At 42.3% G+C, this 27,567-nt stretch overlaps 1 protein-coding gene and 1 pseudogene across 2 annotated transcripts in view; one reads left to right on the plus strand and one right to left on the minus strand.

Annotated features, from left to right (window-relative positions):
* The window catches only part of PSAP (prosaposin), a 30,736-nt gene extending 15,717 nt beyond the window's left edge, over window positions 1-15,019 (minus strand). For both annotated transcript variants that reach the window (XM_039872061.1, XM_039872060.1), the window contains exon 1: window positions 14,862-15,019. In XM_039872061.1, the coding sequence (XP_039727995.1) occupies window positions 14,862-14,901 (40 nt within the window). In that variant the 5' untranslated portion in view covers window positions 14,902-15,019. The remainder of the gene's footprint in view (window positions 1-14,861) is intronic.
* A 639-nt stretch (window positions 15,020-15,658) lies between these two features.
* LOC120610044 (uncharacterized) lies at window positions 15,659-15,776 on the plus strand (annotated as a pseudogene).
* The last annotated feature ends 11,791 nt before the right edge of the window (window positions 15,777-27,567 follow it).

Genomic DNA, 27,567 nt, shown 5'->3' on the forward strand with positions numbered 1-27,567 from the left:
TTCGGTGGTAATGACGAAAGAACTCAGGCAGAGGTCACATGCACAGACATAGGATTAGGAAAAAACAAGGTTCAGCGTCACCTGGGACTAAAGAAATGCAGCTTAAAGCAGCTGCCATAAGTTCTAAGTTAAATCAGCCACACAAAAAAGCCTTGCCACTGAATAGTGACAAATTTGTAGTATAAGATGCATTCTTATAAGGCTGACCTAAAAACCAGTAGATGCAACCTGAATAGCCAAAAAGAGGGAAAAACTAATGATATTCTTACTAAAATATTATGTAGCTGTTAAATACACTTATAAAGATAACGTATAACAAATAGAAAAAAATTCAAGAATATGAAATTATAAAGGAGTTGTACAAAAATCAGAAAAGAACAAAGCAGGTGGTTAGCTGAATTATTTAACTCACAGTGCTATATTCTGTGCGTATAATTTTTTTAAAATATTTTATAAATTACCTTAAGAGTTCCTATATTTCTTAAAAGAGGTCTATGGTGTCCTTGATTTGGGAACTGAAAAATCCTCAAGCGGAAACAACAGGTTTATTACATCAGGCTATACGAGATGGACAACTGCACAGGGGGCATACTCCAGCAAATAGCACAGTGGCTAAATCAACTTCTATTGTAAATAGGCCAAAGTCTGAGAAGAAAACCCCACAGCCACTAAGAAATAGATTTAGAACCTCAGGAGTAATGCTGCATGTTGCTTCAACGTGTAAGCCAAAAGAGGGCACAGTAATTCTATAGACATGTAACAAACATGCACCCACGCACACAAAGTATACACATGCAGGTGGTTAGGTGCTCGCCTTTCAGAACAGGGAAGGAAATGAAATGCTATTGTTACTAGCTGTTCAACCAAAGCTACCAGTCCACAAACTATTGATGAAAAGACTAAGTCACAGGTCCCCAAAAAGACTCAGGCCAGACTATCCACACCCTTCAGACACCAGCAAATAAATTATTAATCTGCTGTCCACATAACAGCCTTTTCTGTCCCCCTGGAGCCAAAATCCCCACCACAACCAGTTCATAAACTCAACCAAACCAGCCACATTCCAAAAGCTGTCGGTTTAGATTCTAGTTTCCATGGGAAAACATGTGCCAGATTCAAAACAATACTAGCGCCCCAACTGGCCCACAAAAGCTTAGTTAACCAGTAATATAGCCAAGCTAGGCTAGGGTCGGCCCTCAGCTGTAGGGCTGGGGAGGTAGGAAAATAGAAGTTGAGTCACTAGAGTAAGTGCTCTGGGGAGTATGGGGTCACAGAGACAATGCAAATGGGAGCCCTAGACTTGGCAGCTCCCACCAGGAGCTCCCATGCTCCTCCCAGGCACTGGTCCCCCAGGACTCCTGAAAAGCACCCACTAAGCTACACTGCCTGATTCTACGACCAAATTAGGAAAGAGCCCAAATAATGAAGAGGAAACTACAAAATAAGTCTTTAGACAAAGAAACACACAGTGATACACAGGGAAGCCAGAAAGAGAATGGACATCAGCAGACAAAAGCAGTCAGTGAGCAGTCCTCTGCACATGACCTGATGGCCATTCTCCATTCTTAGAAATACTCAGTCAAGTAGAACTTTGATCTAGGGATTTTCTCCAACCTTCCCAGCCAGGAACTGGCTACAAATGACCAAACTTTAGGGAGCACAACTGCAACATCATAGGCCCAAGCAGCAAGAATACTTTGTAGCTTATTTCCTCCACCTAGGAACTTGAAACAGTAATCATCTGCAATAATGACTTTGTTATTTGTTTTGGCCAAGTTATTCTGGACTAAAAATCATCCTGGGTAGCCCCTTTTATCTGAGATTGGCCCAGCTAACAAACCAAAGGTCATTTCCCAGTTAAGCAAGGCAAGCTCCCACCTCAGAACTAGAGGTAAAAGGTATGCATGGTAGCCAATCTCGAAGACCTATAAGGTCATCCAAGTCAAGCCCGAAACAGATTTTATGGACACCGAGAAATAAAACTCAAGTCCCGGCTCCTAGAAATTCAGTTCTTAGCAAGACATCCCCATTTACCTCTGACCTAAAGCCAAATTTATATAACAGTCTGTGGTATACAGATGTGATTTCCTTATATGACCAGATATGTACTAAGAAACAACTGCGTGTCCTCAAGATTGGTAATGTGAGGCTGAAACACAAGCCTGGGTGATACCTGGGTGATACTTGCTGAGAGGTTCAGGTGCTTATTTCAGAAGCTAATCTCCTGAGAGGGAATCAAACAATGGGTCAGAACATGTGGAGACATGAATCCTTTCCCCAGAAAATGTATTTGTACACAAAATCCTCATACCATTTTAGGGGGCTCTCAGGAACCATGATACCTGTCCAGAGACCCCAACTGTGTATGGGCTGAAAGCCCTAGCGGCAAGCGTGATTTTTCTCCACGGCAGTGGGAAAACAACTAAAATAAAGGCAGGATTACCAACTCCATTGACTGGGTCAAGCTCAGTGCCCTCAGATTGAAGATCAATGTGAACAGATGACATACAACAAAGTAAATGGTGATATGTTAATAGAAATGCAGGGCCCCACATGCCCCGGGGGCAGCAAAGAAAATGACTGATTAGGGGGAGCTAGAGGTGGCTTCTTCGAAATGAAGTTTAAACTGGCACCTGAAAGATGGAGATATCAGAGACTGGCTAAGTGGAGAGGGCATGGGGGAATTCCGAAACATTCTACGACACAGCAGTTCTCTTTGTCAAAGGGGAAGAATTCCCCTTTGTCTTTTCAGGAGTAGGGCAAAGGAAGGTGGCAGGCGTCGAGCTGTAGAGACAGACCTCATGCACACCGGGAAAGTCATCACCTGGCAAGCTCATCCCCAGACGATGAGTCCATCCTGTGAGCAACAGCTCATGCAAGTATCTTCATAACCCAGGCATGATGTGACATTATGTGGCAGAAGGACTGAAAATTAGGTGGGAGATTCAGGTGATGGGGTACCAAACTGGCATGGAGAGCTCATTCCAAAATGTCCAAGCAAGAAGCAGAGGCAGCAGGGCTGAAAGAGAAGCTAACAGAAAGATTCTGAAAGAGCAAGATAGCTAAGAAAATAAAACTCACTGAGTTAAACTGAAATGTGAAGTCTCTTAGGCTAAAAGAAAATGAAACAGCAAGAGCAACCAGCACAGGAATGGAAGTGGTGGTCAGAAGCTGCAGCTGCCTGAGCAGCCTGAGTAGAGGGCAGGGCACAGGCCACATGAAGGGCAGAACACATCTCGGTGCTTTGCTTCCTGTTAGCCAGTGACAAGCACAGCAGGTTGGAAAGGTGAGGGTATTCCTGAGTCCCCTAGAAGACTGGAGGCATTTATCTGAGAGAGAGAATGATCAGGGGATGTGCAGTCAACTTCATAGGTGAAAGACACCTTCCATGTTATCCCAGACCTCAGAGCAATGAGCATGGCTCAAGGTAAAGGAACACATTTAACATCCACAGGAATATAAAAAGGAAATGGCTTCCCTCATTAAGTGAATTGCTCTCTAACAGTGGAAGCAACTAAGCAAAACAAAATGCCCAACCTCTGAAGAATTCTGTGTAAGAGAGATCCAGAGTGGTAAGTGGGGCCAGAAGACCTCTTAGGGGCTACAAGTCTTCATTCTCACAATGAGGCAAAGGACATTTTCAGCATTTATACATAATATATAAAAATCACCCTAAACCACTTTCTGATGAGTTATTTCTCAAAACATGTTCCCAGCAAAGCTTTCATCTCTATTCTCATCCTCCCACAATCTGCCCCCAAATATCAACTTCCTTCTCTGAGGTAATATGCTGAACTCTAAGAAAGTTCTTAGAATGTCTGCCTGACCCCCTGGAGAGTTCTGATTAAATATGTCATATTAAGAAATGAACACTACCAGGGTGAATCAAGCACTACACTTCTTAATTCAAGGGATGGCATTTGAGCCCTCAATGACAAAACTCTGACAGGCTGAAATTAGAGAACTTACCATTTCAGAGACTCTGAACTCTATAGGTGAGTTTCATTTTACTAAGATAATAGGCCTTTTTTTTTTTAAGACTTCAATGTTATTTTCTTAGGAAAAGGGTGGGTGCTCTGTTCCCTTTTTACTCCCCAGCCCTAGAAGAAAACAGACATGCTCTAAACCATTCTACATGTAGGTCACTTATCAAAAATAGATTGTAATGGAATTTTACTGTATTGAGAATGGCTGCCACAAGCTAGACCAGCCGTGGGCTTTGTGGCAGCTCTAGATGCTAGACAAAAACCTCAGTGAGCCTGAGAGGGAGGGAGAGTTCTTAGAACCAAGTGTGTTTTAGGTCCTCTTATGATGACTTCTTGTGAAAAGGAACAAAACCCTGAGTTTAAAGTGAGCCTTCTAAGGCAATTTACCCACCATCTGAATTAAATGTTTCTGAAACGTGATATACTGAAAATATGAACTGCCTCCAAGTCCTATCCAAGCGACCTTAAGCAATTGACTGTCTTTCTGAGTTTGTTTTTCATCTGTAAAGTGAAGATGAAGCCATTAATGTCACTGGATGGTTGTGAGAATCAAGATGACAAAATTAGGCATTTTCAAGTGCCAGAATACTACATCTCTGAACCATTATGCCCTTACCATCATCTCCCTGGTATTTTAATTTATCCACGTATCTCAACTGCCCTAGTAGGCTGCTCTGAAATCACAGTTAAGGGTTCAGATCATCGCTCCACCACTTCTAGTCATGTGACCTTGAGACTTCCGACTTCGATTCTGCAAAATGGCCTATTACTTGTACTCACTCCTAAGAGTGTGTAGGAATTAACCAATATTTGTAAAATATGGTGCAATGTTGGCATTCTGTAGCAATCCAATGAATGCATTACCATCATCGCCATCATTGTAGTAGCAACAGGGCCTTTCTCTGATCCACTATCTTGCCCAGAACATATGCTCCACAAACAGCTAAATCAAGGCTCTTCTATTTGTTTGCTTTACACTTAATCAAGTAATCAACTGGCAGCTTAAAGAACCGGAGGGCTGTATCCCAAAAACCTCAGAAGTTGTTGGTTACTAAATTCAAGACCCAGGAGTCACAAGCCACACTGTCATGAGCCACGTGTCGACACTGTAACCTGGCTGCTAAACAAGAACCCCCGAATGAACACGGAATGCTGCCCAGCAAGGCACCAAAAGTGAGACAGGAGAAACGCCTGCAGTAATTCATGAAAGTGAAGCTATGGGCTGATTTTCCTCCTATCTCAATAAAACTATCATAGTTCAAATTATTTTTGGAACCTACCTTTTAGAAGAGCCCCCTCAAAGTCTCTCCTTTACTGGAAGGGTGAGGAAACAATATGGCAACAAAATTACTGCCCTGAGTGTTGGGTGCAGACAGACCTGACTGAAAACCCTTGCTTTGCTGCTTGCTAAAGCTGAGATCCATACATCTCACTTACACCGCAGATATCTGCAAAATACAGAAAATAAGAGTGCCCCCTTTTCAGAAATTCTGTGAAGATTAATGAGAAAATAGAGAAAGCACTGAGAATGCCCAGTACCTACAAAACTGAGTTATCTGTACACTTAATTGTTAATGGTGGACTTGAAGAGGAGGTTGGCCAAAGAGAGGAGTTCTCATTCTAATTTTTATACTTTAGCATAATTCAGTTTTTCCCATGTTACCTTTACAATAAGAGAAAAAAAAAGTGAAATCTTCCAACCTGTCTCAGGGAACGATTATTACCCAATGTGGCAGAGACCATAAGTTGTTCCCTATGTCCATTCTTCACTTCTTTCAGAGGAACAGAACTATAGACTTTTAGCTGCACACATGGCTGCCAAGATTAAAAATATTTCCCAGTCTCTTTTCTAGCAGGGTCTGGCCAGGAAACCACATGCTAGCTGATGGGATATTAGTAGAGGTTATCATCTTTAGAGAGAGGTGTGATGGCTGGACCTTTAGCACTCATGCTGGACCATGAAAAAAGAGGCTAGATCTCAAGGATCCAGAACATCAAGCTAGAAGAGTGAGAGTTCTGGACGCAGGACCACCATACTAGCCCTGAACTGCCTGACTCCTGAACTTCCTATGTTAGATAGGAACAGTTCCATCATATTTAAGCCACTACTATTCCAGGTATCTGTTGTCTACAGTCAAAATTAAGCCTAAGTAAATACTAGCTTAGTCACCTACATCTTTCACCAGAACAGTCTCCAAATAACAAGCCTTTACTAAGGCTTACCCTCCATTTGAGGATAGGATATTTAAAAGCCTGTGTACACAATGTAATTATCAAAGATTTTGAAAAGCAACCTCAGAATGAAAGGGACATTTCCGTGGCATAAACTAGGGCAGGATATTAGAGAATAAGAAGGTGTATCTTATTCTCTTAATTCTTAAAACAATCAGTCTTATTATTTTAGCCATATAACATGTTTTCCTTTTAAATATTTTAGGTAGCATATGCTAAATACTGTTCAAGTCGAGCTACCAATAAAAGGATAACAGAAACTGCATGAAGCCTCCTACCACTGACAATCAGAGCAAACATTCCACAGGGCAGTGGATCTGCTGCCTGGAAATGTATCACCATGGCAACAGGCAGGTTGCTAAGAAACCATTAGAGGATAACCCCAGGAGGGGCAGCATCTACCTTAATTCCCTTGCATTCAGACATTTCTCAGAAGAATTCCAGCACTTAGATCCCCTAAGAGCAGGAGATAATGCAACACACTCAAAACTACTTGATCATAGCTGGTGTCACAAGTAGCTTCTATGGCAGAGAACACTTGTCTCTTCTTTACAGGACCCTGCTTTTGGAAAACATTCTGCAGAGCAGAAAAAAACTCTGCCATTTAATCATTCAGAACTGCATACCCTGAGAGGCAGCCTGCCTTAATCTGGAGAAAGTAAGGTTCTAACATTCCTCTTATCACAAAAGAAATCCATGGCAATAAAGCTCTCAAGCTCATAAGGCTGACAGCCCATCACCTCTGGCCCAGATAAGCTATTATTTGTTATTTAAGACAAAGGTTCTTTCTTCCCTGCTTCTCCTCTCCTATTACTGCCTTGCTTTTTAATTTTCCTCACAAGCCAGATCATTCCAGAACAAGAAATCAATCTACATGGAGAAGGCTGTAGAGGTCTCAGGCAAGCTACCTTGTACAATAACTGAGGGACAAGAACGCAACCTTCTTAGATTGTACAAGAGCAATGCAAGATAGCATAATTAATTTTGGGAAGAGAAATTCCTATCTAGTTATTTGAGAGTACTCTAGTCCAATATAAATTCCTGCTAGCAAATTTCTTCCAAAATGTCAACCTATCGGGTGATGATCAGAGATGAACTTAAATCACCTTAGGTAAGATTATGCCACAAGTGGGCCTTGAAGAAGTGAACCCAGGCCTGGCAGGATTGCTCAGGGCCCAGTCAGGTGAACAGGTACAGGCAGCAGTGAAAGGCACATCTGCATGGTTCTAGACCCAGCCCAGGGTGCTGCTTAAGTCGATGCAGTGAGCCAGAAGCTGGCATGGGCCCTACCCCATCCCCGCTTACTGGCTGGGTGGTCTCTGCACACTTGTAGAAGACAGTAATATGTTACAAAAATATTTCATGCAAATCCCACTAAGAAAATTCAGTGTTCTGGAATTGTCCCATGTGATTATTTATTAAAGCTTTAGGTATGTATGTGTCTACTACTATAAAGTCAGTCACTTTTGACTTACTTTAGTTAATACTTAATAGGAATACTGCCTTCATTTGAAATGCCAAACTCTAAATTCAGACCGTGGCATAAACTAGGGCAGGATATTAGAATGCCCCCGGCATTCTGATTTAGTTGCTCTCACCTCAGAAGGCTGTTGTGAACATTAAATCAATGCTAAGCAAAAACCACTTAGAACAGTGCTGGGTACACAATAAACTCTGTGTTAGCTATCATGATGGCTGTGGTAAAGGAGGGAGCTGCAGGCCTGGTGGGCCTGTGTTTTAGGGAGTTATTTTTCATTAAAAGTATATGTTAAATGTAATGCGTTTATCACCGTTTCTAAAATTTTTGTCAGCTTAATTTATAAGATGGTAAGTATCATAAGATACAACCCCCACACACAAAAAAAGCTTTGAGGTCCGTCAATACACGGATCTTGAGATCCCTATTTCTCAAAACGTTTGAGAATCACTGAGGTAAACATTTATGAACAACCAACTTCTGGAAGCAAAAGGAGGAAAAACAACTTCCTCAATTTATAGCTGGTTCCCTTTTCAGATTTATCTCAAATCAGAGCCACCAGGGGTATCTAAGTCATGTTAGATTCCTGTGTCCCTACCACCACATAAAACCCTCTCCCACAGTTTTTGGTAAGGGTCCTTCTACCCTGAACACAAACTATTATAAAGATCAACACTTCACATGAGCCCAAAGTCACCTTTGATTTGTCAACTCCTAAATATATTTCTTTAAATTTCAATAAATAAAAGAAAATGCTTTATTTGTGATAAAGATTTCGCACTATTAACATTTAAGTGTCACCAGCACTTCCTGAGTTGACATCTATTTGGCTACACCTTACACCACCACTCAGCGATGCTAAGCTCCTACTATGTGCCAAGCACTGGTGTACATGCTGCAGATACAGCAAGGGATCAAGACAGCAAATAAATATACCATATAATATCAAGTAGTGGTGAGTGCTATGAAGAAAAATGAAACAAAGTGAAAGAAGAGCTAGACCAGGGCAGGGTGGCCATGGCCACTGCAGAAAGAGCCATGGAGAATTCTGATAAAGCAACAGCTGAGCAAACTTGAATGGAGGGAGTAAAGCTCATGGGTTATCTCGGGAGGAAGATGCCCCAGCAGGTGGAACACAATTGCAAAGGTTCTGAGCAACAATAAGGTACCAGGGATCAGCCCTGACCTGACAGAAGGAAAGGGAGAAGAGCTCTGAGAGGCAGCCAAGGGCCAGATGATATGTGACCTTGCAGGACAAACTTTAGGTTCTAATCTACTGAAACAGGAAGCCACGTGACCCGCTGGTATCAATGCTTACACATGTGGGACAGAATCCCTTGCAACTGCTAAAGAATTTTTTTTATTGTAATAACTGACATCACTAAGACTAACAAAAAGAACTTTCTATAGTATCTCCTTCAATCTTATTTATGAAGTGTCCACTCAAGTAAATTATTTCTTTATAAAAGCAGGATCTACCCAAATATGGCCAGAATTCAATTTTAAAATTTAAAAGTATCATTAGAATTCACTTCACTTTTTCTGAAACACAGATGTCCATCAATAGGGCTAACTAAACTGACACATCCATACAATAAAATACTCTGCAGCTATGTTTTAAACAGCTGAGAGGTAGGCAGAGATTAAGAAAATATGACAATAAGTGCAATGTGGTAATCTGGATTGGATCCTGGAACAGAAACATGAGATTAGTGAGAAAATTGGTAAAATCCAAATAAAGCTTACAGTCTCGTTAACAGTATTGTCCTGATGTTAATTTCTTTCTTCTGACAAATGTACAGTGGTTATAGAAGGTGTGAACAGAAGGCAAAGCTGGGTTAAAGGTATATAGGAACTCACTGTATTTTATGACTTTTCTGTACATCTAAAATTATTCCAAAATTTAAAAAGTTTTTTTGAAAAGGTAGTAGCACAGATCTATTTGGATTAGCATGAAATGACCTCCAAGTATAAAAAAAAGGAGAAATGAAACACAAATGAAAACTTTACCCTTTATCAAACCGGCAAAATTTAAAGTTTGACATTAAATGTTAATGATACAAATAAAAATACATATATTGTAGAAAAATTAATTGCCAAAATCATTTTAGAAAATAATTCAGCAATTTCCAGTCAAGGAGAAAATGTGTACGCTCCACAACTCAACAATTCTGTTCCTAGGTATATCCTCTAAAGCAGGGGTCCCCAAGCCCCAGGCCACACCAGTACCGGTCTGTGGTCTGTTAGGAACTGGGCCGCACAGCAGGAAGTGAGCAGCGGGCAAGTGAGTGAATCTTCATCTATGTTTGCAGCCACTGCCCAGTGCTAGCATCACCACCTCAGCTCCACCTCAGATCATCAGGTATTAGATTCTCAAAGGAGAACCAGTCCATGGTGCCAAAAAGGTTGGGAACCTCTGCTAAAGACATGTACGTTCATGTGCACAACAATATTTACAGAAGCAGTTTGTAACAGAAAAACAAGTGGTAATAATCCAAATGTCTACCAACAGAATGGAGAATAAGTATGATATAAATGGAATAGTATACTGTAGTGAAAATGAAAGTTACATATTATCAACATAGATGAACCTCACTATAAAAAAAAAAACAAAACCCAAGAATAAATACAATATTCATAAAATGTTTAAAATATCCAAAATACTACACATACTATTAAAGGTTACACTTACATGCATGAAAGTGTAAAGATCTGCAGGAGGATGATAAATACCAATTTGAGGAACATGGTTATCTATGGAGAAAGGGGGGGTGGGGGACGCAGAGGTGGAGGGTGGCAAAAGAGACTTACCTCAGGTACCAGTTAGTTACAATAGGCCTAGATCTGAGAATCCAGGTTCCCAGGAACCAGCCCTGATCTGCTGGGCAGCTCTAACAAAAACTGAGTTTGGCAGCCTAGATATGGACTCCCACCTCCCTCCTAACTGCTAACTACCTACGCTGGTTTATTTTCCTGACTCAGTAATCCTGTCCAGCACACATACTTATAAGTCAATTTAATTTTATAAACTTACGACATCCTTTGACATGTAAGACACAAAGGGATAAAATCAAGAGCAGAGAAGGGTTACTGTGCTGGTGGGACAAGGACACTGACAAACACAACACTGTTTTTATTTGTGGTACAGCAGCTGAACTTACAGTACTACCTAAGCCCTGTCATGCAGTAACTTATTAAAGCCTCACTGCAACCCAACTACATAGGAACAATTATTAATCCCATTGTACAGATGGAGAAGCAGTTTAAGTAACTTGACGGAGGTTAATCAAGTTATTCATCTACTGTCAGCAATATGATAGAGTTAAACTTCTATTCCACAGTACCATCTCAGTCCTATCATAAAGAATTACAAATTCCACAAGAAAACATGGATTTTATAAATTATTTTTTAGTACACAGGCCATTACCCAAGGCCATAATTCAGATTATTTTCTGCAACTTTGTGGAACAAAAAATAAGGCAGTTAGTTCTTCTGCAGCAGCCTAATTCTTCACCCCAATCACTATATTTCTTTTTTATTATTATTATTATTATTATTATTATTATTATTAATGCCTACAGCACCTGGTCTTCCTAGGTGGTCTCCCATCCAAGTGCTAACCAGGCCCAACCTGCTTAGCTTCTGAGATCAGACATCGGGCTTGTTCAGGGTGTCAGGGCTGCAGACCATGGTCTGTGACTCCACTGGGGCGTGAACCCAGGACCTTCTTCTGCATGTAAAGCAGACATGCTAACCGCTACATTATGGAAACATGTCCTATCATTGTTTTAAATGGTTTAAAAGCAAACAAACAAAAAAAAAAACAGGCAATGTAATTACCATTCTCTTCTGTTGATTTAAAGAAAATCCAGACCTTCCTTCATGGTGGCAGAACCAGAGAGTAAAGCTTAGAGTTTGGCATCTGGCAACCTAGAATGCCCATGCTAGAAGTTTGCCTCCGAAAGCCCTGGCATGCAAGTGGCCTGGTCTTGGCCTTGAGAGTTTCCCATGTCTTACTAGGTGATTTCTTCAGCCAACCACACCCTATCTGCCCTTCCTTTTCCTCATTGTCAAGTCCCAGCCTGGTGATTCCTCAGCTTTACATACCAAGAAAATGGAGGAGCAAATTCTCCTTCCTCTAATCTAGAAAAATCCAGACCACTCAATCCAATACCCTTCAACTCTCATAGGAGGTACTAGATACAACTTGTCAAATGCAATTAAAGCACTCACCAAATCCCTAACTGGTTAATACAAATAACCCCATCATGAATTACATTAGTTTCAGAATAAAACTAATCACTGATTGAAAATTGACAAATGGGGGATTTATCCAAAACTCCTGGCAGGTGAGAACTGGAATTCTGTTGATATTCAGCAGACTATGACATAAATTTATGTCTTGCATCATATGCAGCAGTAGCTATGAAATAAATAGTATTTGTACATAATACATTCTAAGATCTCTAGAGAGCCTAGCTGCCTCAATACCTGGCAAACGCCATTCATCTGGTTAGCCATTACACGTGACAGTAACAGAGGCAGCTTAGCTTCAATGAGCACATACCACATCCCCACCACCAAGCCACATGCTTTACACATATCTACCTCATTAACACCGGAGAGCCTTTTACCACTAGAGGAATCACCCAACAATGTGTCCTTACTGTATGATTCCTTTATGAAAAGTTTAAAAACTGCAGTTTTCGCATCTATGGTGCTAAAAGCTAACAAAGTGGTTTCCTCTGGGACAAGTGAGACAGGGTACTGCATGCAGAGGCATAGGGGATTCTAGATGCTAATGCTCTAATAATCCTTGACCTTGGGGGCTGCTAATGGTGAGTGTATGTTCACTCTGTGGTAATTCATCAAATTGAACTCTTAATATGTGTTTCCTGAATGTAAATTACAACCCAGTAAGTTTGTAAAAGAGGTACATATTGATGGAAGGATAAGGAAAGAGCAAGCACTGCCAGGAATCCTGGGTTCTGATACTGACTTCCCCAGTAAATAGCCTATGATTTGGGAGAGTCAACTTCCAGAGGCCTCGGTATTCGGGAGAGTCAACTTCCAGAGGCCTTGGTGTCTTGATTCCTTACAGAAGTGAGATTAGATGCTCTCCAATTTTCTCAGCATACCATCACTTCCCTTTCTTTTTCAGGTGCATAAAAGGGAGGAACAACCGACCGTAGGGGTAGAAAAACGACTCAAAAGCGAGTAAGTGTCTCTACCATGAGGACATCATTAAAACACAAACCATAAAGCTTTTCCAGATTCAGGATGACACTGTTGCAACATGCTGGAACGGCCAGTTCTAAGCATCTTCCGGGGAGCAAATGATAGTTGCAGTCACTACGCACCTTCGTTAACAAACTCAATATTATCACAAATTTTAGGAATACCATTTCCAAAAAGTTATGATGGGGCCAGAGCTGTCAAGGCAAGCAGGCATTCATATACTATGTTATCAGCATGACCTTGGCATAATCCAAAAGGACTGGCAGCAAGGTTAAAGGAAGGCCATTATAATACACCCCATTTACCCAAGTGTCCAGGGAAGAGGGTCTCTTGGCTAAGTTAATATTTTGGTTAGCCACCTACCCCCATATTCCAGAATAAGACTTTGCATTTCCAAAGAAACGATTAAGCCCCGTTTGGGTGATTTGAGTGATTCAGGAGTCTTAAATGTCTTATGAGGAGTGACTCACTAAGAACAATTGTTTGGTACTGGAAAAAAAAAAAAAAACTGTTCTCAATCAATGTAGAAAATTTAGAGACTAGTATTAATTTATTATACAGACCATGGACTAACAAGCAGTATCATCTCAGTAAGAAATTTTCTTCAGTGACTATAAAACGAAAAATATAAACAGATCACCTTTCATAGTATACAAGTAAAACTAATGAAAGAGCTTGGTTTAAGGCTCAGAAACATTTCTTTAGAGTTACTAAAAACTAACATGAGGAAAAATATCTTAAATTTATTTCATCTATAAATATTTTCTTTGATTTTCCACCAACTTCTATTATCCATTTTGTTACTGCTTATTAAAATTTGGATGGATGCATGATAATAAGAATGAAAGCTAGCCCCTAAATTACGTAGTTAATAAACAGAAATCAAAGTTGGTCCTAAAGATCAGGTTTATTTCCCTCATCGGGCTATTATTTGAAAACAGCCAAACCTGGGATCCTCTCTACATATAAATTAAAATCTGGCTCCACAGCTATCAAATTACAGAATTTTGATAAGTAATCAACTTCATACTTTTCCCTGTACCACATGATTTAAATTAGGTTAGCATGAGAAAGCAAGAATTAGAGGGGGGAAAGGTCACAGTGACATAGGGAGGGCACAAGGGCCCCTTCTAATTCCAGGAAGGCAGTGTGGCTTGTTCCCATGAGCTACCTTCATAATCTGCAGTGGTTTTTAACAACCAGTATTATTTCAAGGCAATAAACTGATGTAAGAATACTCCTGTGCACAACAACTTCTCCCGTACTTATGTTTTCCCCAAATGTAGGCCACTGCTAAAGCCAGCCAATGACTGTGCAAGACATTTTAAAGCAGGTGAAATGAGGGCCCCACTGCAAAATCATTAGAACCACAAAACCGCCTTCAAAACGTAAGATCAAAAGTAAATAAATATGCAAAGATAAACATCGACACAGATGGTATAGTGTAGTTATGAGCTTCCTGCAACTTCTATACTCTTAAAAACTGTGGGGCAACTGAGGCCAAAGGCCAAAGTGTGTCCAGTTGGATGGGGGTCCGGTCCATCTCAATCATGTGCGCCCAGCACCAGCACAACGCAGCGGCTAGAAGGCTCACCCTACAGGCCCACCGCCAAAGGTGGAAGGGCAGCCTGGCGGGGAAGCCCCGGGCGGCCCCAGCCGCGCCCGCACCAGCCGCATCGGCACCGACTCGAGCCCTGAGGGAGATGCCGCCCGCCTCGCCCACTCGCCAGGACCCCGTGCCCTTAAGCGGCCGGCTGGGCGTCTTCTCCGCGGGTCTCCCAGCCAACTCCCGCAGGCGCCTGCGCAGTGCGCTCTCCTCGCCAGCCCCAAGGGGGAGCAGAACGAGGCTCAGGACAGCCTGCTCCAGGACCAGTGGGCCGCGTTCTGCTGGGGACCACTTCCTCAGGTTGGGGGTCCCAGGGCTTACCCGCGCCCAGGAGGCTGGCCAGGAGGAAAACCGAATACATGGTGCCGCCTGACTCCACTGTCTGCAATGCAGAGCGTCAGCTGATCGTCTGCGAATATAAGCCTGCCCTGCCCCGAAGCCTCTCACCGCGCAGGCGCAAGCTCCGCCCCGGCCGGGCCCGACCGAGCTCCCAGCGGCCTGACTCAGCGCCGCACAGTGCGCCTGCGCGAAGGTCAGGCGGAGCTGCGGGACGAGGACAGGCGGGGTCAAGAGGGGCACCATAGTAGGAACAATGTGTGGGGGAAGGGAAGGGAAGGGAAGGGAGAGGTAGCCAAAATGAAAACTAATAGTTGAATAAGTCAGCATTAGGGATTATCTGTATAAAGTATGTTTAAGCCTCACATTTTTTCTATGAGTTAACATTTTTTATTAGTAGTACCATTTTTCAAATGAGAATCCATACTAAAAATGGTTAACAACTTTTTGTTCTCACAGTCAAAATTCAAACTCACCACCTAACCCACACTGTCTCCTGAATGTTTATAGTATTTACCTTGCTGGGGGCCAACGTGTAGCTTCATTCTGGGCCCTGATTTTCCCTCTTGATATTTACAGTCACTTCTCCACAATGACCCACAGGCAAGCTTTTCAGTCAATACAGCCCTTCGCAACGTTCCACCTCGGTTTGTCCATAGACTTGGAGTGGAAGAAAGGGATTAAGGAGTAAACTGGAGAATGGGAAGTGCCTCAGCCACTGGAAAAGGGAACAAGAAGTGAAGCCTGAATTTGAAAACCCTGCTAAAAATCAGCCCAGGAGTGTCTACGGCCATGCCACCCTGAACATGCAGATCTCCTCTGACCTCAGAAGTTAAGCAGGGTCGGACCTGGTTAGGACTTGGATGGGAAACCACCTAGGAAGACCAGGTGCTGTAGGCAAGGGGAGAAAAAAACCAGCCAGGGACCTTGCTGGGGAAGGAAAAGGCCCCGCCCTGTCCAGCCTTCAATCCTAATCCTATTCCAGAATAAGAAAGACCTGGGTGGCCTACACGAAACCACTTGCCTTGTACCTGTGGCTGACCCTTCTGGTTCTGAGCAGTGCCCCTGCTCCCTCTCACTTCCCCCCAATACCTACCAGCTGGAGGGAAGGATAGGAGGGAAATCTCACCTATTAGGGCAGGTTCTTAAAGGTCATTTAGTCACAGTCCATCCTTGTACCAAAGGGGAAACAGGCCTGGAGGGGGAAAAACATTTATCTAAGGTCACAACTGACTTCGGTAAAACAAACCCTGGATTCCATTCACCTTTCACAATCTGTAACCTCTCTTAGGAACAGCTCACAGAGAAGTCGCAGAGCCTTTGGCTCTCCTCCTCCACCACTCCCACACTGCAACTCTTACTTCCCAGTGGGGAGCTGCATGGGGAAGTGTGCACCACCATGGACATTTTGAAAGAACTGAGTAAAGTTGAGACAAGATTTAGTCTAGACTGGATGCCTCACCAGTCAGTCTCAATGGCCAGAGGTAGACTGCATGGTTGCCCCATCTGCAGGCTTTCTAAATCCATGCACAAGCAAGGGGCAGACCATCCCAACAGCCAGATAAACAAAGGGGAGGTGGGGCTCTAAAACACAACCCTGTCCCTCAGCTCCTTGCTGATGCAACAGGCAAAGAATCCCTGTGTTCTATGCAGAGGTTACAAGACTCCAAGCCACTTTAGTGGAGTTACTGAGCAATCAGTGACAGAACCTGAACCAATCAGGTCTCTTTTAATACCCTCACCCTGTAACTAGAGGGTTATGTCAGTGTTTCTGAGGTGAATTTTTGCTGTCTTTTCATTTGCACAACTGGAACACAACAGTAATATGTTCCTTCATCCACTTCCTTCCCTTTAAAGACAGAATTTTAATAAAGAAGATTAAAACAGTAAGTCGCTTATTATAATTTTTTACTAAGCCAATAGATGCTTAAATCCTTTTAAAATACCTTCCTAATCATCCATACATAGAGAACAAGAGCCGTGAAGCTATTTGGGCCTTTTGATCCTATCATACCATTCCTAGTATATACCTCCTAGGGAAATAATCCAGAGCTAAGAAGTATTTTATCCAAAGTGTTCACAGAAGGGCCCTTTATAAAAGCAGAAACTGAAAAGATCTCAAATGCTAAATAATGATTGGCTAACTAAGGAAACCAGCCTGGACAAAACAATAATACTCAAAGCAGCTATGGAGCATGAGGCGGAAGCAACAGGCCTGCAAGGGAAGTGGGTTCCAAGAAATATGGGCAGAACAAAGCCCTATCTTCTAATTCAAGCCCTGCCACTGACTTCCCAGAGGGGACCAAGGAGCTGGTGAGAGAGATTCAGGATCCTCTAGTCCAGGCAGGCACTGTGGAGCCACGCCCCCTGCCCTGTCTCTCACAGGAGGCTGTATTTTCAGTGAGGAAAGAGAACTAGAGATGGGAAGAGAGTCTGCTGACTTTGAGTCAACTGTCTTTGCATTATTTCACTCATCAAAATGTTCACATGTTACTTTGCACTTTTTAAAGCAAAAATTATAGGAAAATTTACAAAAGAAAAGAAAATGCCCTTCATTTCCTCCCTACTGCAAGTTCAAGTTTTCAGGGAACCAAAAAGCTCATTTTTCCTCAGAAATGTGAGCCATACTGGAGATTCCGGCAGAGTTTCTGATGGCTTCCCAGTTCTGGGTCCCAGTTCCTCATGGTGTCCCACTTCTACTGCCTGACATCTCTTGAAACACCCACCTGCCAGCTCCTTTTATTAATTCCCATGCTGGCCCAAGAGGGCTTCCATCAGTTACCGTTTCTACAACTGAAAGAGTCCTTAGCCAACACAGCTGGTACAACTGCAGCATCAGCTGTGAAGACTCGGCTGTTGTGGGGCCACCAGCTTGGCCCCACAGCTCTACTCTGGCTCTCCAACAGCCACACTGGAACCTCATCCTGCCCTGGAAATCCCCCTACCCATCTCCGCTATGTCTCAAACAACGAAGTTCAGGTTCCTCTCCCTGCGGCATCTCCCTCATCAAGACCTCCGGCCTCCAGTCTCTCCGACTGGCCTTTGCCTTTCTGCCTAGTCTGGACCCCTCAAGCAACCATTCAAGTAAGCCTCAGCCCTTCCCAAGGACTCCTTTCCCCATCAAACTTCAGTGACCCCACCCACCAATTCTCTGCTTCTGATTTCTTCTCTTTAATCTCCACCTGCCATGGGCTGCTAGAGAAATCAACCATCTCAGCCAGGCTCCCCACGTCCTCTGTGGTACTCAGCACTTATTTAGCCCTCCCATGTGGCAGCGTCTGCTATTGTCTCCTAATATCCTTCACCTCTTTTTCCTTGATTTTGATGGTAATCAAATCCCCTATTTCTGACTGGGTACATGGCCACCCAGAATAAAGACTACATTTCTCAACTTCCCTTGCAGCCACAGGACTTCATTCTGGCCAACGAGATAAAAGAACAAGTGTGATTTAGGTACTGTTTTTAAAAGGAAGAGACATATCCAGTGCAACTATTTTGCAACTGGCCATAGTGCTGGAGGAATGTCCTGGAAGTTCCCACTGACCCAGGTTGTTGCCTTGAAGGGGCAGGTGGTCCCAGGAAATGAGCAAACAGGCAGATGGGCATCAGAGGGTCAGCAGCTATTTATCAGCTGGTATAGAAGTAGTTTAATTATTTCACTACTGATACAACTCTACTGACCTGTGCCAGCTAAGTGTCAGCCCTGACTACAAACTCCTTTCTTCTTTATGCTGCTTGGGTTGCAGATATAATGGCAGGAGCTGGAGCATCCATCCTGGACCATGAGGTAGAAGCCTTGTTAAGGATGACAGCAAAACAAGATAAGAGTCTGGATCCCTGATGATTATATCTGCCCTAGACTATCCAACTACAGACTTTATGTGAACACACCCAAATCTTATTCAAGCTTTCATTATCTTGTTTTTGTTACATTCAAGATCTTCTCAAGGATGCTCAAGTCCCTACATCATCTTTATCTAAATCATGCTCATTTCTTATTTTACCTCTCCCCTTCTGTCTCTGAAGAGGGAATGCCTTTTCTTCTCTTTGTGAGGCTAAACTTTAGCTGCTAAACCCTTCTCTGCTTTTGCTAATTAGCACCTGTGACCTCTAGGACAGAACTGATGTTCTGTACATTCTTTTTGTTCATTGTCTATGCCTTAGTAATTGTTAAAGATTTTTAATATCATTGCTTTAGCACTTTGCACCATCACTTGTCCTTTCCATTTTTTATCTTCAGTCTCTCACCCTTGCCACTGACTCTTCCCCCTCAGACTAGAAATATATGAAAGCTCTCCCATCCTAAAAGAAAGCTTTTCTCACCCTGGGCTTTTGCTTAAACAACTGAGCTTTCTCCAACCTTCCCTTCCCTGTCACACTCCTTGAAACAGTCACCTTTACTCACTGTATCTACTACTCTCCCTCCAGACTAATTCTAACCCAGCCCATCACTCCACTGAAAGACTTTTTGAAAGTAGATTGTAAATTCCTACATAGAAAGCCTACCAACACCTTCCCTACAATGCCGCCCCCCACCCCCATCAACTTGACATCAGTGACACAGCACCACTCTGCACGATGTCAGATATGCAGCACATAAGCCCTTATGCCCACTTCCTGACCCATGGCAGACATAACTATTAGAACTTGACTTTGAAACCTTTTAAACTCAGTATAGGCTGACCTCTGCAATATCGAAGTTTCTGTTCCAGACCACCATAATAAAGCCAGTATCAAAACAAAGCAAATCAAAATCTTTTTCCTGGTGGAGGGTCTTGCCTTCAGTTTGTAAAAAAAAAGAAACGCAACACCTGTCAAACACAATAAAGAGATGCACAATAGAACAAGCACACCAGCTGCTTTTACCAACCAATCAAAGTTAGCTCTTGACCAGCTCTTTTGCCACCCTTCTTAGCTGGGGTTCCCTGGGGGAAAACTCTGAGGCTGAGATGTGTGGGCAGTTTATTGGGGCATGCTCTCAGGATCATACCTATGAGGCAAGTGAGGGCAGCAAAATAGGGCAGAGGGGTAAAATAAATTGCAGAGAAGTTGCAACAGGTGCCTCATCCCCATGTAACCAGGATGGCCCTGCAGAATAGTCCTCAACTGAGGCCAGGGGAATGACCTTTATACCTCAACGTAATACTGCCCCAGGGGAGGGCTGTAACTTTGTGGGCCAGGGGCTCCTTTTTGCTAAGGCAGTTCCTGAAGAGGGGCTGTTATGGACTGAATGTTTGTGTCTCCCCACCCAAAATTCATGCTAAATTCTTAACCTCCAGTGTGTCTGTATTTGAAGATAGGGCCTCCAAGGAAGTAATTAAGGTTAAATGAGGTCATAAGGTTGGAACCCTGATCCTGTACAATTAATGTCCTTATAAGAAGAAACACCAGAGAGCTTGCTCTCTCCCCCCCCTCCCCCGACCTGTACACACTGAGGAAAGGCCATGTGACAATTGAAGGGCACTCATATTGAGAAGGCAGCCATCTACAAGCCAGGAAAGAGCCTTCACCAGAAACCAAATCAGCAGAAACCTCCAGAACTGTGAGAAAATAAATGTAGTTTCAGCCCTCACTCTATGGTATTTGGTCATGGCAGCCCGGGCTGACTAAGCCAAGTGCACAGTTGTGAGCCCTCAGCAGGCAGCCCTCCAGGCAGCAGGCAGATGAGGTCCTTGATGCTGATGAGGAGATCTAGTAGTACCCTTCACCACTCTACCATCCCTGTTCTCAATTGTTCCGCTCCTCTGACATTTCAGAATACAAGGCCTGGGCCCTAACCCAACTCTGCAATTGCTGTTCCCTCAAACTCCCAGCTTTGCCCTCCATCCCATGATTCCAGCCACTCTGCCTCACATCCTCTGTGGTTGCCTAAATAATGTAAGCAGTTTCACATCTATGCATCCTATAAATACCTCCCTCCTCCGACCACCACTTCCCTGTCTCAAATTACCTTTTCTGCCTCTTTCCCTGATGAACTCTTATTCGACCTTCAAAACCCAGTTAAAAGAATATTCCTAGAGTGAAGCCTTTTCTCTGCTTTAGGAGATGGCAGAGACTCCCTCTTCCTTGTTCCTCCTATTATCTATTTGCTTCTTTATTTTAGTAAACCCAAGGAGGAAAAGTAATTTAACCAGTCATACAGCCAGTAAATAACAGAACTGAGACCAGAACTGGCTCTCCAGAATTCTAGTCCTCTCAATTTATCAGCTTAATATCTCTGTCCCAAGCACCTTCTTCTCAAGTAGCTCTTGTTAATATTTTAGCAGTACATTTATGGAGCACCTACTATATTAAGCTCTGTACTAAGGGCTGATGACACCCAGTTGAAAGACCCCAGCTAAGTGGGAAGGCCACACAAGGGGCCTGATATTACCTTGTCCCCTCTGGGGAAGCCAGAGTACCCACCAGGCCAATAGTTCTCTCCTTGACCATAGGCCCCGCCTCCCTCTGGGCTGAGCATGAGCACAGTGCCAGGCAACTAGTCTATTCTAGAGGCTGGCCGGCCCCCAGGATGTGGCAAGGGCCCAGAGCTTTGCCCACAGAGACATAATTTTTATTATGAACACTCATAGTGGACTGTGCCTGGCTGAGCCAATCAGATGCTCTGTGGGAGCTCCAACAGAAGCCTCTCAGAGCACATGCTGCTGAGTCAGCAGAACTTGAGGGAGAAGGGCAATGCTGAGTCACTGGGAGAAAGTCTGCAAGTCTATGAGGTCAGAGTCTTTTTGAGAATCTGCTGAAAGCTGTCTCTGCCAAAAACTGCTTAGACAAATCATTATGTACCGGTTTTTAGGAGGCTCTCAGACCTCTACCATCCATCTCTGAATGTCAGAACGAGAACTTTAATAAGTCCAAAGAGGGGAAGTGACTTGACTAGTCATGTGGCCAGCAAATAACAGAACTAGGGAAAAAAACCAGCCCTCCGGGATTCCAGTCCTCTCAATTTATCAGCTTAATCTCCCTGTCCCAAGCACCTAGCGTAAATGAACTCATGAGGCTTCAGCTAGAAAAAAAGATACTTATTCCAGGGTCGCAGCGTTTGCAAACCATAAAATAAATACAACTAGGCAATATCAGAGTATTTCAAACAAGAAAGAAAAGCTGAGCATACATAATAAAAATTATGTCTTTGAGAAGAATCGGTCCTGAATTCTTAGCTTCTGGATCGGTTTGAGATAGTAATTCTCTAGATGACCAATGGTCTGGATGATGAGTATCAGGCTGTGTGGATACATGAACATTCTTTCTCTAGTCCTTCAGGGCATAATTAGAGGGCTATCTGGAGGTTTGATGTTTATTTAGGCATTGACACAAGACCGGAAAGTCTAGTATTTTAAGTTCTCAGGCTGGTTACAAAAATAGAATTGTTTCCTCGTACCTCAACTTGCTTGATTTCAGTAATTTAGCACCTTAGCTATAGTGATTCCATTTTATTTCTTTAATCTATTCCTCACGATTATCAAAGCCCCTTCCCCTCCAAACCCCCAGCCTCGCAACACCCCCACTTCAAGGTTTAGCTGCATGTCACCTCCTGGGAAGACTCCTTGCTCCCTCTAGCTTCAAGCATCTTTTTCTTTCTCCAACATCTAGAGCACTCTCAAGCCCTTGGCCAAGCCTGGAGGGTAAACAATAAGGAAGATGAGATTGGACCAAATAGTTCCTGAACCTGAAAGGAAAACAAAAACTGGGTTATAAGCAAGTTAATCACATTAGCAAAGCTTCCTTAGGGGCTTGGAATTTAGGGGAGGGACAGATAGAAGAATCAAAAAGGCAAACTGGCATTACACAGTAATAACAACAACAATAACAATGACAATTAGCATTAATAGACTGCCTGTTGTATGCCAGGCTCTCTGCTGTTCAATCTACAAACATGATCTGAAATTTTTAAATCAAAGATTGATTATGCCCATTTTACAGATAACGAAACTGAGTCTCAGGGAGGTTGGCTTGCCTAGGATAGTCCTGATCCTGGCAGAACCAGGATTCAAGCCCAAGACAGCTTGGGGCCAATGCCTATCCCACCCTGCCTCCATTTAGGATGGCCAGAATTGCTCATGAGTGTCCTGGCTGGGACACTCACCCTGGTGCCCAAGGCAGGCAAATGCTAATTATGGAGATGCACCAGAGCCATCAGGGCCTGATGCCATCAAACAATCATGGTCTGTGTTCAAGTTCTGCTTGCCCTAATTGCAGGGAGAAAATGCACTTTTGGTTAGGCATATTATTCTGTCCATGGGACAGGGCTTTTCCACAAGGTAAAGGCTGTTGCAGTGGTTTATGTATTGGACTGTTAAGTTTGTTCGTGAATCTCATCCACTCTGGGCTTTGAAAACATTAAACTTCTCACTCAGTCAGGTGGACTAAGACCCTTGGACCACCATAACATCATCAAGATTTTGGCACCCTATGAAGCCAACTGGAAAGAGCTGTGTCCACGGAAGAAATCATTGTGACCCTTGGAGACATAAGCCTATTTCAAGGTAAAATTTGCCCATTTAATCACAAATTCAACTAAACCATATTCGTGGCCAGCCCTGGGCCAGGCACTGGATATATGATGGCACAAATGTCTTTCTGTCCCCAGGAGGTCACAGTCTGGGTGGGGATTCAGATAAGTGAACACTTGCCTTTTCTGCGAGGAGACAATGGCTGAACATTTCTGAGCAATCTGTTTTTCCTTCTTCTCCATGGAGGATTATAAAGGTACGACCAAGGGGTCCCATGCAATGCATGACTTCTTCAGGGGCTCTCCAAGGGCACAACAAAGTCTGTTCTGATGATGTTTATTTGTATATATCAGGCAGGATCCACAAAACAGAGGCCGGCCCAGTGGCCCAACCTCTGTCACAGGCCTAAATCTAGGTCTACCTGCACTTATGGAAAACACCTGTTAAGGAAACCTATGATATACCATCACAATCCTCTAACTCATCTTTTGCTTAGAAATAGGACTTCCTAGCCTCGTGAGGCAATCCCCAACCTCCTAGGCAATCATGTCTTGTTTTAGTGTTGCTTCTTCTAACATTCTATAAAACTCAGCCTTATACTACCCAAAGCAATCTATAGCTTCAATGCAATCTCTATCAAAATGCCAATGGCATTTTTCAGAGATCTAGAACAAATAATCCTAAAATTTATATGGAACCATAAAGACCCAGGATAGCCACGGCAATCCTGAGAAAGAAGAACAAAGTTGGAAGTATCACAGTACCTGATATCAAACTATACTACAAGGCTACAGTGATCAAAACAGCATGGTACTGGCATAGAAACAGATACATTGATCAATGGAACAGAAATAAAGCCACACCTATATGCTCACTTAATACATGAAAAAGAAGGCAAGAATATACAATGGGGTAAAGACAGTTTCTTCAATAAAAAGTGCTGGGAAAATTGGACAGATACATATATAAAAAAAGAAACCGGACTACCTTCTTACACTGTATACAAGAATAGACTAGAAATGGATTAAAGAGTCAAATGTAAAGCCCCCAAACCATAAAACTTCTAGAAGAAAACATAGGCAATAATCTCTCTGACATTGTTATTTTCAGACATATCTCCTTGAGCAAGGGAAACAAAAGAAAAAATAAATAAATGGGACTACATCAAACTAAAAAATTCTTGCACAGCAAAGGAAACCATCAACAAAACGAAAAGACAACCTAAGGAATGAGAGAAAATATTTGCTTATGATACATCTGATAAAAGGTTAATATCCAAAATATATAAAGAACTCATACAATTCAACAACAACAAAACAAATGATCCAGTTAAAAAATGGACAGAAGACCTAAACAGATATTTCTCCAAAGAGGAAATACAGATAGCCAATAGACATATGAAAAAATGCTCAAGGTCACTAATCATCAGAGAAATGCAAATTAAAACCACCGTGAGATATCACCTCACACCTGTCAGAATGGCTATCATGAATAAATCAAAGAACAAGTGTTGGTGAAGATGTGGAGAAAAGGGAACCCTCATACACTGTTGGTGGGATTGCAAATTGGTACAGCCACTGTGGAAAACAATCTGGAGAGTTCTCAAAAATTTAAAAATAGATATACCTTTTGACCCAGCAATTACACTTCTGAGTAGTCATGCAAAGAAAACCAAAACAATAATTCATAATGATCCGTGCATCCCTACCTTAATGATAGCACAATTTACAATAGCCAAGATATGAAAGCAACCTAAATGCCCATCAACAGACGATTGGATAAAGAAGTTATAGTTCATATATGCAGTGAAATATTACTCAGCCATTGAAAAAATGAAATCCTACTATTTGCACTGACATGGATGGACCTAGAGGTTATTATGCTGAGTGAAATAAGTCAGACAAAGATAAATGCCATATGATTTCACTTATATGTAGAATCTAAGGAACAAAAAGAACAAACTAATCAAAAACAGACTCACAAATATAGAGGACAATCTGGTGATGGCCAGAGGGAAGGGAGACTGGGGGGCTGGGAGAATGGTGTGAAGGCTTAAAGAAGTACGAATTAGTAGTTGATAGATGGTCACGGGGATGGGGAGCATGGCAGAAGGAATGCAGTTAGCATTAATATGTTGGCTAGGAGGAGGGCCAGGGGAGGGAGGGAGCAATTGGAGGGATCATTTTATAAACTATATAAATGTCTAACCAATGTACTGTATACTTGAAACTAAAAAAAAAAACAAAACTCAGCCTTGCCCAAAATCTCTCAGAAAGAGTACACTACTGCTTATAAGGCCCTGTACTCCCCCTGTGCATAGATGGTTTTCTTTAAATAAAGGACATCAAACTCATTACTAAATTGTATTCATTTTTTCATTTGACAATTCTCAATGGACCCCTGCCCCACAGCCTCTGAGCAGGCTCCAGCCCTTCCCTAGAGCTAGGAACGTTGGGTGAACAGGACCATCTTCCTCCTTAAAACCCAGTCATAGAAAACTAGAGGAACAGTCAAAAGATCAGTCGTGGCCACAGGGTGGAACTGAGGTAGAGAGATGCATAGCACAGGGGGTTTTTAGGGCAGCGAAACTATTCTGTATGATACTGTAATGGTGAATATAAGACCTTAAGGGAGTTCGGAACTGGCCTCCCCAAGACTTGCTACTTTGACATGTGGATTATTTTGAGCCAAAGGCATCTGAGACTCTGTGGGCTTAAGATAAATTTTTATCACTCCCTTAAAGAATTTAAATTGCAGGCCTTGCCCATAATAGGAGTTATCAACAGAAATAACTTTTTATGATCCACCTAGAGGTCAGGGTAAACATCTAATTACTGAAAGTCTGTTCTTATCATTCTGAGAGTGGCGTTTCTCCCCTCTGAAGCCCCAGGCACTTCACCTTATCCTTAGCTCAGAATGCCATATACAGCTCATTTTAACTTTCTGTCTCTGAACCTCTCGTGTACGTGGGGTCTCAGACTCATGTATGTGGGGTTCCCATACATACATACGTTATTAAATTTGGTTATTTTCTCTCGTTGATCTGTCTCATGTCGATTTGATTATTATACCAGCTGCGAGAAACTCGAGGGTAAAGGGAAGTTTCTTCCTCTTCCACAACATTATGCATTTGTCAAAAGAATGAACCCTAATGTAAACTATGGACTTTAGTTAATAATAGTATGTCAAAACAGGTTCATTAATTGTAACAAACCTACCACAGTAAAGCAAAATGGTAATAATAGGGAAAGTGGGGAGAGGAGGGAAGGGGCACATGGGAACTCTATCGCCTATTCAATTTTCTGTAAAAATTCAACTGCTCTAAAAAATATATTCTGTTAATTAAAACAAAACAAAACAAAACACCCCGCCCCAGAAATCAGATCTTAAAAGGCCTCCAGGGATGTTCGATTTGCCCCAGAAGTAAATAAAAAGGTTGTGACTCTGCAGACACACTGAGGCCTCCAGTGGCTCTTACAACACTAAAGCAATGTTAAAATATGTGACGATATAAAGTGGAAAATCAAAGTACAGAGATATTTATTATGCTCCATTTGTGTTAAAAAGAAAAAACATTTGTACATATTTTATCATAATTGCATAAAATATCTCTGGAATGATTTAGGGCAGGTAGAAGGACAATTTTTTACTAAACTTCCTTTAGAATTTATTTAGAAACCATGTAAAGGCATTTTCCATTTTAAAAAAATAAAGAAGGTTAAAACTAGTATAAAGTGGCCAATATCATTAATTATCAGATGAGAAGATCAACATCATTGGTTATCAGGGAAATGCAAATAAAAATCATAACGAGAGACCCGTTCACACGCACTAGAATGGCGCTTACCAAAAAGGCAGATAATAACAAGTATTGGCGAGGATGTGGATAAACTGGACCCCTTTTACACTGCTGGTGGGAATATAAAATGGTGCAGGCACTGTGGAAAACAGGCTGGCAGTTCCTCGAAAGGTTAAACATAGAGTTACCATATGATCCTAGGTATATACTCATTGGAATTGGAACTGTAAACATACATCCACGTGAAAATGTGTACATGAATATTTATAGCAGCATTATTCATAGTAGCCCCAAAGTAGAAACAACCCAGATGTCCACTACCTGATGAATGGATGAACAAATGTGGTCTATCCATACAATATTATTTAGCAATAAAAAGGACTGAAATACAGACACATGTTTACAACATGGGTAAACTTTGAGAACATTTTGTTAAGTGAAA

Source organism: Pteropus medius, unplaced genomic scaffold (assembly GCF_902729225.1).
Source record: "Pteropus medius unplaced genomic scaffold, Ma_sr-lr_union100, whole genome shotgun sequence".
Taxonomy (NCBI): domain Eukaryota; kingdom Metazoa; phylum Chordata; class Mammalia; order Chiroptera; family Pteropodidae; genus Pteropus; species Pteropus medius.